Source organism: Mycothermus thermophilus (genome assembly GCF_041956435.1).
Source record: "Mycothermus thermophilus strain CBS 625.91 unplaced genomic scaffold VTJ04scaffold_4, whole genome shotgun sequence".
Lineage (NCBI taxonomy): Eukaryota > Fungi > Ascomycota > Sordariomycetes > Sordariales > Chaetomiaceae > Mycothermus > Mycothermus thermophilus.
This window is the reverse complement of record NW_027191430.1, coordinates 1,182,963-1,194,895: the sequence shown is the minus strand read 5'-3', so window position 1 is coordinate 1,194,895 and position 11,933 is coordinate 1,182,963. Positions and strand designations below refer to the sequence as shown.

The 11,933-nt window shown below is 56.0% G+C and overlaps 8 protein-coding genes across 8 annotated transcripts; 4 read left to right on the top strand and 4 right to left on the bottom strand.

The window, feature by feature from the left end:
* Positions 1-633: 633 nt before the first annotated feature.
* VTJ04DRAFT_6162 (uncharacterized protein) lies at positions 634-2,092 on the bottom strand (the record flags this gene model as incomplete). Its single annotated transcript, XM_069364355.1, has 4 exons — positions 634-1,310; positions 1,376-1,525; positions 1,625-1,748; positions 1,826-2,092. The coding sequence occupies 4 exons, from the start codon at positions 2,090-2,092 to the stop codon at positions 634-636; spliced, it is 1,218 nt and encodes a 405-aa protein (XP_069218189.1).
* Positions 2,093-3,644: 1,552 nt separating this feature from the next.
* Positions 3,645-5,692, top strand: VTJ04DRAFT_6161 (uncharacterized protein; the record flags this gene model as incomplete). Its single annotated transcript, XM_069364354.1, has 7 exons — positions 3,645-3,675; positions 3,735-3,820; positions 3,878-3,998; positions 4,078-4,191; positions 4,248-4,493; positions 4,549-5,298; positions 5,361-5,692. The coding sequence occupies 7 exons, from the start codon at positions 3,645-3,647 to the stop codon at positions 5,690-5,692; spliced, it is 1,680 nt and encodes a 559-aa protein (XP_069218188.1).
* Positions 5,693-5,859: 167 nt separating this feature from the next.
* Positions 5,860-6,340, bottom strand: VTJ04DRAFT_6160 (uncharacterized protein; the record flags this gene model as incomplete). The annotated part of the gene is made up of 2 exons (XM_069364353.1): positions 5,860-6,102; positions 6,320-6,340. The coding sequence occupies 2 exons, from the start codon at positions 6,338-6,340 to the stop codon at positions 5,860-5,862; spliced, it is 264 nt and encodes an 87-aa protein (XP_069218187.1).
* Positions 6,341-6,487: 147 nt separating this feature from the next.
* On the bottom strand, positions 6,488-7,380 carry VTJ04DRAFT_6159 (uncharacterized protein; the record flags this gene model as incomplete). The annotated part of the gene is made up of 2 exons (XM_069364351.1): positions 6,488-6,661; positions 6,805-7,380. 2 exons carry the CDS (start codon positions 7,378-7,380, stop codon positions 6,488-6,490), a joined length of 750 nt encoding a protein of 249 aa, XP_069218186.1.
* A 301-nt stretch (positions 7,381-7,681) lies between these two features.
* VTJ04DRAFT_6158 (uncharacterized protein) lies at positions 7,682-8,482 on the top strand (the record flags this gene model as incomplete). Its single annotated transcript, XM_069364350.1, has 1 exon — positions 7,682-8,482. One exon carries the CDS (start codon positions 7,682-7,684, stop codon positions 8,480-8,482), a length of 801 nt encoding a protein of 266 aa, XP_069218185.1.
* An 843-nt stretch (positions 8,483-9,325) lies between these two features.
* Positions 9,326-10,822, top strand: VTJ04DRAFT_6157 (uncharacterized protein; the record flags this gene model as incomplete). Its single annotated transcript, XM_069364349.1, has 2 exons — positions 9,326-9,922; positions 9,983-10,822. The coding sequence occupies 2 exons, from the start codon at positions 9,326-9,328 to the stop codon at positions 10,820-10,822; spliced, it is 1,437 nt and encodes a 478-aa protein (XP_069218184.1).
* A 76-nt stretch (positions 10,823-10,898) lies between these two features.
* VTJ04DRAFT_6156 (uncharacterized protein) lies at positions 10,899-11,493 on the top strand (the record flags this gene model as incomplete). The annotated part of the gene is made up of 3 exons (XM_069364348.1): positions 10,899-11,035; positions 11,089-11,178; positions 11,238-11,493. 3 exons carry the CDS (start codon positions 10,899-10,901, stop codon positions 11,491-11,493), a joined length of 483 nt encoding a protein of 160 aa, XP_069218183.1.
* Positions 11,494-11,531: 38 nt separating this feature from the next.
* VTJ04DRAFT_6155 (uncharacterized protein) lies at positions 11,532-11,909 on the bottom strand (the record flags this gene model as incomplete). Its single annotated transcript, XM_069364347.1, has 2 exons — positions 11,532-11,767; positions 11,876-11,909. 2 exons carry the CDS (start codon positions 11,907-11,909, stop codon positions 11,532-11,534), a joined length of 270 nt encoding a protein of 89 aa, XP_069218182.1.
* Between the last annotated feature and the right edge of the window lie 24 nt (positions 11,910-11,933).

The window sequence follows — 11,933 nt, the reverse complement described above, 5'->3', positions numbered from 1 at the left end:
CAGCAAACAGTCTTCAGGTTGAAGAAAAAAACATGGGGGTGGATGTCATCGGTCGGGTTGGTCGGAACAATGAGGGGTCAAGAAAGCCAATGTCAAATGTCAGACGCGGGACGCGTTGGGCGACAACAAACGGCGACAGTCTAGCAAGAAGCTGGAATCGTCTCAGGATGGGAACTCTTCCCGTCGGTGCTCGCTGCTGCTTCCCGTCCTTCTTCCCACATTCGGTCCACACTGGACAAGGTTGAGGGGGTCTTTGTTTTGTTCTTTCCCTCGTCAAAAAACACGAATATTGAGGCATCACCGAGGGACGTCCCGAAGTTGGAGTTGTGACGTCAACAACACAGAGTCGAGCAGCCCGAGGCATCTCTTGGACACACACGAGTTCGTCCATCACAGCGCCGTAACACAAAAAAAACCAATCAATCAACATCAAATCAGGGACCCTTCGCTCGTCATGACAAAATAAAAATCTATAGTCCCGGTAGGGGAAACACCTGCTGCCATGGTATTCCTTAACCGTGTACCCCAGATCTGGCGCCTTAAACATGCAAACTCCCCACCCATAACAAGAAGTAAAGATGGCCAGAGCTGATGCGAGCTCTCAGGCCGCTGTATCAAGACCCAGCTTCCCCGTCACGCAGACTGGTAGTCCCCCTGGACGCCGTCATCTTCCTCGCCATACAGTAGGACATACTTAAGGATGTCGGACAGCGATATGATGCCCCTCAGCCGATACTCATCGTCCACCACAATCAGCCGGTGTATTTTGGACTTGCGGATAGTCTCGAAGATGGCATCTAGCCGGTCATCCTCGCTGCATGTGTAGATGCCGGGGAAGTCATCGGCACGCTTTGACAGGGCATCGCCCACCGAGGACTCCAGCTCGTCGTAAGCGCCACCCTTGATGCACGGAATCACGTCAACCGCCTCAAAGACGTTGAGAACCCTGCCGTCCTTGTCGAGGATGGGGACGGCCGAAATGTTGTACTTAACCATCAAATGGATCACGTCCAGAACCGAGGCGCTCATGTCGGCAGTGGCCAGGTTCTCGTAGGTGCCGAGTCCAATGTCCCTGACCGACTTCTTGAGGAGCATTGTGTGTTTCTCGTTGTTCACGGCAATGAACTTGAGGATGCGGTACTGCGTGATGACACTGACTACCATTTCGCGTCCCGTTTCGTCGTCGACGTCGACCAGGGGAATTCTCCTGGCCCTCGTCTTGAGCATACGGCGGCACGCCTCATAGAGAGGGCGCATCGGGTGGACCGACACCGTCTCTAAAGGTAGCACTCCAATGGCTCGTTCGATATCTGTCCCAGACAGTCTCAGTTCTTGTTCGCCGTAACCCAAAACTGCATCGCCACGCGTCACCCACCTCGAAGACTGCTAAGACGGAACTGATCGATATGGGCAATCTCATCCGGATATTGGCAATAGTACTGGATCACGTTGATGTAGTCCGTACTTGTCAGCAACCCGGCGAAGGTTGACTTTTTTGAATCCCAGAGCGGCGCCGATACGATGCCTGTCCACTTGCCATGTTAGCAGCAACTCCTATGCGATCCCCCCTTTTTGTAGCAGAGGTCCGAGGGGCCGACAAGAGACCAACGAGGACACCACCCACCATTCTGGATCAAGATGTTCAAGCTCTTCTTGATGAGCAGGTCGTTATCGAGAACAATAAGACGGAACGAGAGCGGGAGCACGTCGTAACTTGTCCGGACTTTGAGAAATTCGCGAATGGCTCTCTTCACACAACGGGTGGTCAGCAGATGGTGCCCTAGGGTCACAACCTGTCTCGGAGCTGGGCGCGGCGCTCGCTCACCAGGCCTTGCATTTGCTCCTTGTCGAGCAGACTTGGAGTCTTCTCCGACATTGTGCGACCGGCAGGCTTTGGGCGAAGGTGCGACGAGGGCGCAGGAATGGCGAGCTCGTGACCCGGCCGCAGCGGCAACTCTCCGCTACTGCCACTGTTTCCGGCTGCTGCTGCTGCTGCTGTTGCTGTTGGCGAAGCGGTGGCGGGAGCCGGGGTGGGCGGCGCGCTGCGAGAGCCGGCATGTGCCGTTTCGGGCGAAGCACTAGGGTCGGCCATATGGATGACTATTGTGACAGTGGAACACGCATCAGGAGAGTAGGTACTATTCAGATCGAAGTGTGATCGCTTGGGTGGTTGTCCCCCTAAGGCGGCTCGGCTCTTGGTGGGGGAGAGGGGAATGCTGGTCTGGTCTGCGGGACGGAGTGCCGGACCCCAGACCTGGAACCCAGAACGCTGGGGCAAAAGGTGATTGCGGCAGGGTGAGGAGTGATTCAGTCAGGCCGACGAAAGGTCAAAGACACCTCGTGTCTTCCGAAATGGCCTCCAGAAGCCCCGTGGGGTTGCTGAAGAAAGTGTCCAAAGACAGTTTCTCCGCGATGGGATCGCTTGGCGCTGATAAGAAGCCCCTGGCTGCTGGACGGAGTGCTGCACAGAAGCGAAGTCGCCAAATCAACGGTAGACCGGGATGCCAATGGATGGCACAAATGGCACAAAGGTCGATTCTCCGACAGCAGATGCGACCACGGATGCGAGATAGGTACCGAGGGAGTCGCAGTGATTGACTGTAAGTACCTTAAGGTATGAATGATAGATTGGAGAGGTTAGAGGCAGGAGACAGGACGGGATGCTCAAGACCAAATCTCAGTGCTTCTAGGTTGAAATTCGAAAAAGTGATCAACTTCCAGGATGTGACTTCATCCCACTGAGTGATCTTTCCTGGGTGCAGGCCATTTCCAGCCGCGCTGCCCCTCTCCAGCTGCCCTTGTACCCGATCGTACGGAGGGGTAACTTACACAGTGCTTCAAGTACCCTGATGGCATGCCTCGAATGGAAGTTGAAAGCCAAATTGATGAAAATCTAATGATGTGTTTAGCTACCGGAATCCCTTGTATAGCAACACAGACTTGGAATCATAGGGCAATACTGTAGATCGAGTTGCATCTGTTTTCCACCTGCTGGGCTGTGGTAACGATATCCTGTATTTACCGTATCCCTCAGCCTTCCTCGGCCTTGGCTGCCAAGCACAATCGCCTGCCCCAGCGCAGGTCCCCAAGGTTGCTGTCGGAGTGGGCCCCACTTTAGCCTGACCCCTGCACGGGCCTTGGAGCCCCAGACGGTTGGTCGGCGTGACGAATGACAAGGCAGCTTCGAATGAAACGGAATGGCTGGCTTTGAGCATGGAGCAGCATGGACGGGAGCCGCCGGCGCCTTTCCTCTGCGGCTTGTTTCCAGCTTCATGGCAGCTGACCTGCCTACCTACCTCATCAAAATCACAAAAACAAACTGCCGAATCCCTCCAGTTTCTGCCTCAACTCCTCCACCAGCCCTCCATACCATCTCGCTCCAGATCGAAACGCGTGCCGAGGAGACAGAAGGGCTCTTGCGACAATTTTGTGCACCGCCATTTTCTTCCCGCACACTCGAAGCTGTTGCACAACCCGCCTCTTGTCACCCTCGTCACCTCGTCACCCTCCCTCTGACCGACTTGCCGACGCCGACCATCTGACCTCGAGTCCATCCCCCACATTCGACTTCCATCCTTCCATATCAACCTTCAACAACAAAAACCAACCTCAGTGCCGGGCCGGCGGCATCCCCAGTAGCGGCCATGGGTGTCTGCAGTTCAACGTGCTGCGGAGGTGTGCATTCTCTTTGCTTCGATCACAGGTGCACCAATTCATGTGCTAACAAGCACCAGGCAAATCCCGCGATGCACTCTATGAAAATGTGCTCGCTGAAAATGAGCGGGAAGCCGTCGCGGATCTTCTTCAGTACCTCGAAAACGTGAGAAATGTCGCGGGTTCCATTCACCGTACTCGATGCTGACCTGTTCGCGGACAGAGAAACGAAACCGACTTCTTCTCTGGCGAGCCCCTTCGAGCCTTGAGCACCCTCGTATATTCCGACAATATCGACCTCCAAAGGAGTGCGAGTTTGACATTCGCCGAAATCACTGAGCGAGGTTCGTGTCGAGTCCACCGCTACTGCCGGGACCCGTCGTCCCAGAGTTTGCACAAACGCCTGCTAACTCTCTACATCAGATGTCCGGGCCGTCGACCGCGACACCCTTGGTCCTATTCTCTTCCTGCTCGAGAATCCCGATATTGAGGTGCAGCGGGCAGCCAGCGCTGCGCTGGGTAATCTTGCCGTGAACCGTCAGTCTCGACCTCAGATATGATGTCACATGGAGCTCGGGCTAACTGCCAACCAGCCGAAAACAAGGTCTTGATTGTCCAGCTTGGTGGCCTGCAGCCTCTAATCAAGCAGATGATGTCGCCAAACGTCGAGGTCCAGTGCAATGCCGTCGGCTGCATCACCAACCTGGCAACACATGAGGAGAACAAGGCCAAGATCGCCAGGTCGGGAGCTCTTGGGCCCCTCACCCGGTTGGCCAAGTCGAAAGACATGCGGGTGCAGAGGAATGCCACCGGTGCTCTCCTTAACATGACACACTCGGGTATGTTGCCATTACATTACTAGCACTCCGCACTTTCGTCGCTGACACCCAGCAGATGAGAATCGCAGGCAGCTGGTGAACGCGGGCGCCATTCCCGTGCTCGTGCAGCTCCTCTCCTCGCCCGATGTGGATGTTCAGTACTATTGCACAACTGCCCTAAGCAACATCGCCGTCGACGCCGTTAACCGCCGGAAGCTCGCCGAGACTGAACCCCGCCTTGTGCAATACCTGGTCAACTTGACCGAGTCCTCCTCCCCCAAGGTGCAATGCCAGGCCGCCCTCGCCCTTCGGAACCTGGCGTCCGACGAAAAGTACCAGCTCGATATCGTCCAAGCCGGCGGCCTCGGCCCGCTGCTCCGCCTCCTCCGTTCCTCGTACCTCCCGCTTATTCTCTCCGCCGTTGCCTGCATCAGGAACATTTCGATCCACCCTCAGAACGAATCGCCCATTATCGAAGCCGGCTTCCTCAAGCCCCTGGTGGATCTTCTGGGGTCTACGGATAACGAAGAGATCCAGTGCCACGCCATTTCCACCCTCCGGAATCTTGCTGCCAGCTCGGACAGGAACAAGGCCCTGGTTCTCGAGGCGGGTGCCGTTCAGAAATGCAAGCAGCTCGTACTGGACGTGCCCGTTACCGTCCAGTCCGAGATGACAGCGGCCATTGCTGTCCTTGCCCTCAGCGACGAGCTGAAGTCGCATCTCCTGCAGTTGGGCGTTTTCGAGGTCTTGATTCCCCTGACCAAGTCACCGAGCGTCGAGGTTCAGGGCAACAGCGCGGCTGCTTTGGGCAATCTCTCATCCAAAGGTTTGTATCCATCATATCTTGCAGGTACGCAAAAGCCTTGGGCTAACTTTTGTGTCATATAGTGGGCGACTACAGCATCTTCATCCAAAACTGGACCGAGCCCAGTGATGGCGTCCACGGCTACCTCAGCCGGTTCCTCGGCAGCGGAGATGCCACGTTCCAGCATATAGCCATCTGGACGCTGCTCCAGCTGCTCGAGTCGGAGGATAAGAAGCTGATCGGGCTCATCGGCAAGTCGGACGACATTGTCAGCATGGTGAAGGAGATCGCCAACCGCCCTCTCGAGTCGGATAACGAGGCCGAGGACGACGACGAGAGCGAAGTGGTCAACCTCGCGCAGCGGTGCTTGGAATTGCTGGGGCAGGGGGCGACGAAGAAGCATATCGAGAATTAATTCACGCCGGCTAAGGGGGTGAGGAGGTGGTTGGAGATTGGGACTTCGTTCTCTCATGAGGCTTAATTCTTTTTCCTTTGTCATTTTTTTTCCCTTCTATTTGTTTTTTGTCGTTTCGCATTTGGAATGGCGAGGAGTTGGTGGCGTCTAGTATTATGTTTTAGCTCTCAAGGCCTGGAAACTTTGGGTTGGGTGGCTTGGGAAGGGAAGGGAAGGTCAAAGAGGAGGATTCTGTGGGAGGGGAGCGAAGGGGGAGTTGTGTGTATTGTAGTGGGACTTCCATGGGTTATATGAGGGATGAATGGTAGGTCAGGGATGGGATGGGGAGCACCTTTGGGCATGGATGCTAGGTTACTTAGGTCGGTGCTCAGCGGGTCATGGACGTCATGGTTTTTTTTCCCTTTTTCTCTCTTGTTTTGTTACTTGTGTCTCTGTTGTTTATTTTTGTTGAATGGGGTCGATGATATTACGGATGATACCGAACAATCCTGTTCCCCACCACACATCTCTCTCTCGCTTTCTGTTGTTGAAGATATCTTGGGCCTGACCCAGACCTCCTAGTTTTGTTAGACTGACTAGGGGTGTGCTTGTTTGTTTGTTTGACCCCTTTCCCTCATCTTACCTTACAATGAATTGTAATGAGGACATGTTGCTGAATCCCAGATTCCTCGAGGTGACAATGATGGTTTGTGTGTCGAGAAATCACGTGGTTGGGTACCGAGTCTTCATGGACAGAGCCACGCCAATCCAACGTCGTCTTGTTGTGGTTGATGCTGCTGCTGCCGCCGCAGCTGCTCAATCCTCCTCAACCTTCTTCAAGGGATTCTCGATCCACCGAAACTCCAACGACGGCCTTATCGCAGCGATGACCTTCCCTCGGATCAGGGCCAGCGGAACAGGCCCGAAATACCGCGAGTCCTTGGACGCTACCAAGTTGTCGCCCACGATCCAGCAGTGGCCCGGCGGCACCTGGTCATCATCATTGCCATTTTGTTAGTCCATACCATGCCATATCATCTCAGTCTATGCCTTATCCCGGACCAAACACAACCAACCAGCCAAACCAAATAAACAAAAAGCCAAAACTTGGAAAGGGAAAAGAATCAACAAACCTGAATCATTCCCCCCGTCCCATGCCCCGGTGTCTCCATCAACACGTAATCCCCCGGCATCCCCAGCACGCGCTTGACCCCGACCGCGTCCTCGCTGACGGGGATGTTGTATGTCACGATGTCGCCGACCGACACGCCCCGGCCGAAACGGTGCAGCTTGGAAATGAGCATGTACTCGCCCACCACCTCGAAGGTGGGCAGCATCGACGGGCCCTCGGCGGGCGCCAGCGAGATGACGTACTCCCAGATGAGGTGGGCGAGGGCGATGAATTTGAGGGAGGAGAGCAGGACCCGGAGGGGGTGGCCTAGCCAGGGCCAGGGGGGTTGGGGGTTGTTATGAGAGTTCTCTTGGTGTTGCTGTTGTTGTTGATGTTGTTGGGCTTGGGTGGATAGGGTGTTGTTGCTGGTGGTGGTGGAATTGGTGCGGTTGTTGGTGAGAATTGAAGGAGTTGTTATTGAGCGAGATGGAAATGGTGATAATTGGTGGTATGGCGTCCTAGGTGAGGGTTTGAAGAGGAAAAGCCTAGATCGTGTTGGCCTTGAAAGGCCTCGTATTATTGATGTCGTAACCGGCATTGGGTGGTGCGGTACCTGCTTTCTCAGCAGGATTATCTCCTGGGGTGAGGCTCTTCGTGAGTGAGATTCAGATGTCTGGTGTGGATGGATGGGACTTGAAAGCCGCCAAGCCCAAAGCTCAGGGCGAAATCACCTGTGATTGGTTAAAATTCTCCGAACAACAGGGGTGTGGTGCTACCACCGAGCTGTTGCTTCCATGTTCCATTCCAGGTTTGCGGTCCGCTTTCACTATCATACAGCTTCACTTCAACAAGACAAACATCTTGGTGGTGGGCAGCCTCACCACCTCCCATTTCCAACCATGAGGGCGTCACAATGTCTTTTGAGTCCAGCCAATGCCCTTCGCAGGGTATTCTTGGCCACGACATGGGACTCACCAGTCTACCTCCATCGCCTGCTCGTCCCGGCAATCTCACAACCTCACCCACTCTCCTCCGTCTCACCGTCATACCGACCCTTCACCACCCACCGCGTCACACAGTTCCGCAATCACGTCCCCAGGCTATCCAACGCCCGATCAAGCAACCCCAGCGACCCGGGTTCTCTGCGGGACTATGACATCCCCTTCCCCTACGTCCAAGTCCGCCTGGAGGACGGCTCCCTCTCCCCGCCCACCTCCAAACGCAATGTCCTCAACAACATGAACCTCGAAAAGGAAAGCCTCGTCCTGCTCGCCCTCCCTCGAAAGGACGGTGAGACCAAAGGGCCGGAGTATCCCATCTGCCGGATCGTGGACCGGGCCGAGGAGCGCAGGGCCCAGAAACAGGAGAAGGCGGCCCAGAAGGCGGCCAAGATCACGAGCAAGGAATTGGAAATCAACTGGGCCATTGCGCCGCACGATTTGAAGACGAAAATGAACCAGCTGGGCAAGTTCCTGGAGAAGGGGTACAAGGTAAAGGTGACGCTGAAGCATCCCAAGGAGAAGAATAAGAGGAGGGCGAGCTTGGAGGAGGCGCAGCAGGTGTTGAAGACGGTGGAGGAGCTGATGGCGAGTAAGGCCGGGACGAGGGAGGAGAAGGGGAGGGAGGGGTCGGTGGGGGGTATGTTGGTTTTGCACTTGTGGCGGCCGGCGGGGCAGGGGTCGAGTTCGAGTGAGACATAGTGGTGGTCTCGGGGTGGTGAGGAGAGGTGGTGAGGATTAGGTACATAGCTGTGTATAGTAGTCACTGTTCAGGTTATTGGGACTTGGAAGTCTTGACTACCTGATCAAATGAATTTTGCTCTGAGAGCCCTGACTGGGCTTAGGTCTTCTCTAGCATTCACATGTGTTTCAATAGGTAGATGTATTGGAAACTGAGAAATAGGACATCTGTTCATGGTTCAGGGACAAGGCTGAACTTGCCTAGCATGTTCCTGTTTCTCTTGTTCGATGAGTCCTGTTTGTCTTTATCTTGTTTTTTGTTTATTATCCATACCACCAGGAGCACCAACCTGGAACTCAAGAGCTTCCTCCTTGTCAATTACCCGTTCGAGATTGAGGGACAATCACAAGCCTGAACCTGAACAATAGAAGGTCGGACCCGGACGCGGGGCACCCAGACCCGGAGTGGACCCTGAGGCCGGACCTGGCTGCCCCACATTGCGGGGCCGCGGGGTGCATCCGCAGCCTCGAAGCTTTGTGACTCAATTCTCTCCAACACCACCTCCAACAATTAATTTTCGACGGCCTCGCAACCTACGAGGCACGACAACCACCATCTACGGGTCCGAAATTACGGCTGCGACATAACCGTTGCGGAACATCGGCTCGCGTCGAATTGTCACAATTCTACTGACTCACTCAACCTCCGCGACCACCCTCAGTGCGATCCGCGAGTGCCCCGCCTTTCGTCATCCCACCAGCCACGACAAGTCGCGGACCGACCAAAGCGCAGCACCGACCTCAAAAGAAGAATCGCGGAATCACAGTACCACCACCAGATTATTTCAACTTCAGTTCGCTGTCATGTCCGGCGACGGCAATGGAGCTCCGGGCGGAGCTCCCAACAACACCACTTCGAACCCGGCCGATACCATCCCGAAGCCCGAGGCCACAGGCCCAGCCGATTCTACCAAGAAGCCCGCGGCCAAGGACCCCGCACCTGCGCCTGCGCAATCCGCTAACACCGAGAAACTCACTCCCGCACAGCTCAAGGCCAAAGCCAAAGCCGAGAAGGCCGCCCGCCGTGCGCAAGTGAAGGAGGCCCGAGCCGCTGCCGCCGCTGCTGCTGGCGCGCCCGCGGGTCAGGAGAAAGGAGGTCCCGCCGATGCGAAGGGCGGCAAGGCCAAGGGAGGGAAGCAGGATGGCCAGCCCGTGCCCCCGAAGGGGTCCATGAGCGGTCACCGGCCCTCAGTGCACTGGGCAGACGAGAAGAAGGAGCAGGAGCCGAAGAGCAACCCGTTGCATTTCTTTAGCCATGTGCCCATCGCAAAGCGCATCCCGCTGTCGCAGGCCCATAAGGACGTCCACCCAGCGGTGTTGGCAGTTGGACAGCAAATGGCTACGAATGCTTTGAATGATAGTATCGCTCGGCTCAAGGCCATGCTGTTGGCGTTCCGCAAGGTTTGTCGCGGAAATCGGTCCCGCTCCTCACAGTCGGCTGACTGACGTTGTTCTCGGCAGGTTATTGAAGCCTATGAAAGCCCCAAGGGCAGCGTCCTCTCGCGTCATTTCATTCCGCACGTCCTCAACCCACAGATTGAGTACCTGACCGAGTGCCGGCCGATGTGCTTTGCTATGGGCAACGCCATCCGCCTGCTCAAGGGCAGGATCAACAAATTCGACATCAACACTCCGGAAGACGAGGCCAAGGAGGAGCTACTCGATTGGGTCGACTTTGTTATTAACGAGCGAATCACCCTCGCTGAGTACGCCATTGGTCGCAACGCCGCCGCCACCATCAACGACGGTGACACCATTCTCACCTACAGCTACCATCGTCTTGTCGAACGCGCCCTTCTCGAGGCGAAGGAGCGTGGCAAAACCTTCGATGTCATCGTTGTCGACGACCACTACGAGAAGGACGGCCAGAAGCTCGCTACGACGCTCGCCGCGGCCGGCATCCCCGTGCGCTACTCTCCCAACCTCGGCGGGCTGCGCCCCAAGGTGGCAGCCGCGAACAACGTGTTCTTGGGTGGCGAGGGCATTTTTGCCAACGGCTCGATGAACGCGCGCTCGGGCACCGCTGACGTGGCCATGACGGCCACCAACGCAGGCGTCAAGGTGACGGCGCTGTGCGAGTCCATCAACTTTGACCGCGACCGCGTGTCGGTGGAATCGCTGACGTACAACGAGGTGGATCCGCAGCGCAGCGCGCCCGATTGCCTCCGCCTGCTTTACGACAATACCCACCACAAGTACATCTCTGGCGTTATGACCGAGTTTGAGAGCGGCGGTGGGCATTCTCCGGCGCAGGCGATATTGTCGCTACTCCGGAAGCAGGAGGAGCCGCTGATAGCTTGAGCTGCTTTGCCTTCCTTTGCTTTTCGAGGGTAGCGACGATGGTGCAAGAACCAAATTCGGGGGTTGGGGATGATAGATGGGGATATTCTTCGCAGATTTGTGCTTTGGGTTGAACGACAGCTGGCGGATTTGTTTGGCTCAGCTCACAGGAGGCCGGCCGGACGCGGGGGATAGGAAGGGAGGGGATAGATTTCTCTACCAGGTACACATTGGGTGCGTCAGGTAGGAAACAAGAAAAAGCTGGGACGGAAGGGTAATACCGACAGAGGCGAACGGCGTTTCGAGAAGAAAAAGAACTGGACTTGGTTTTCGCATGACTTGTACACTTGTACGGAGTACTTTCTCATCGCAGGGCGGTTGGTCCTGGATCTAGGGACTCATTGAGGGTAATTTGAGACACGGACTGTTGACCCAGAAATTTTTACTTCCTTCGGCGCAAACGTGAAGCTTTATACATTGAAGATGCCGTCCCTTCTCCTTATCAGTTCTGGCTTGCCCTATTGTTGGGTACTTGCCATTTTTCTCTCCTTTCCTCTCTCAAATCCAGAGACAGGATATCTCCCACCAGCTCATATCTTACCTCCTCCATCATCCGCCCTTCCTGGGAGCTGTCCCATTCCCCCCAACTAATCCCATGCCACCCCACGAAGCCACCTCCCAACCCTACCTAGCCCCATAACAAACAATCAACCATACCGGAATTTCAACTCTACGCCTCCGCGGTCTCCCCAGCAGCAGCAGCCCGCTGCGCGGCCCTCCGCGCCCTCTTCTCCAGGATCGCCTGCTTGCGCTCCTCCAACATCTTGGTCTGGCGCTGGTCCACCCCGTCGAGCCAGTAGCCGAAGCTGGCGCCGACGGCGCCGAACAGCGGATACGCCCAGAGCGTCTTGCGGTGGAAGAAGGGGCGCATCTCGATGCCGAGTTGCCAGAAGCGGACGACGAGGCCTGGTTGGGAGGAGAGGGGTTAGTGGGATGTTGGATTGGTGGTGGTGGTGGTGGTGGTGGTGGTGGTGGTGGTGGTGGGATTGGGTTAGGGGAAGAAGGGAGACGTACCGAAGCCTGTCCAGAAGACGACGCGGCTGACCATTTTTAATATCGGATCTGGAGAAGA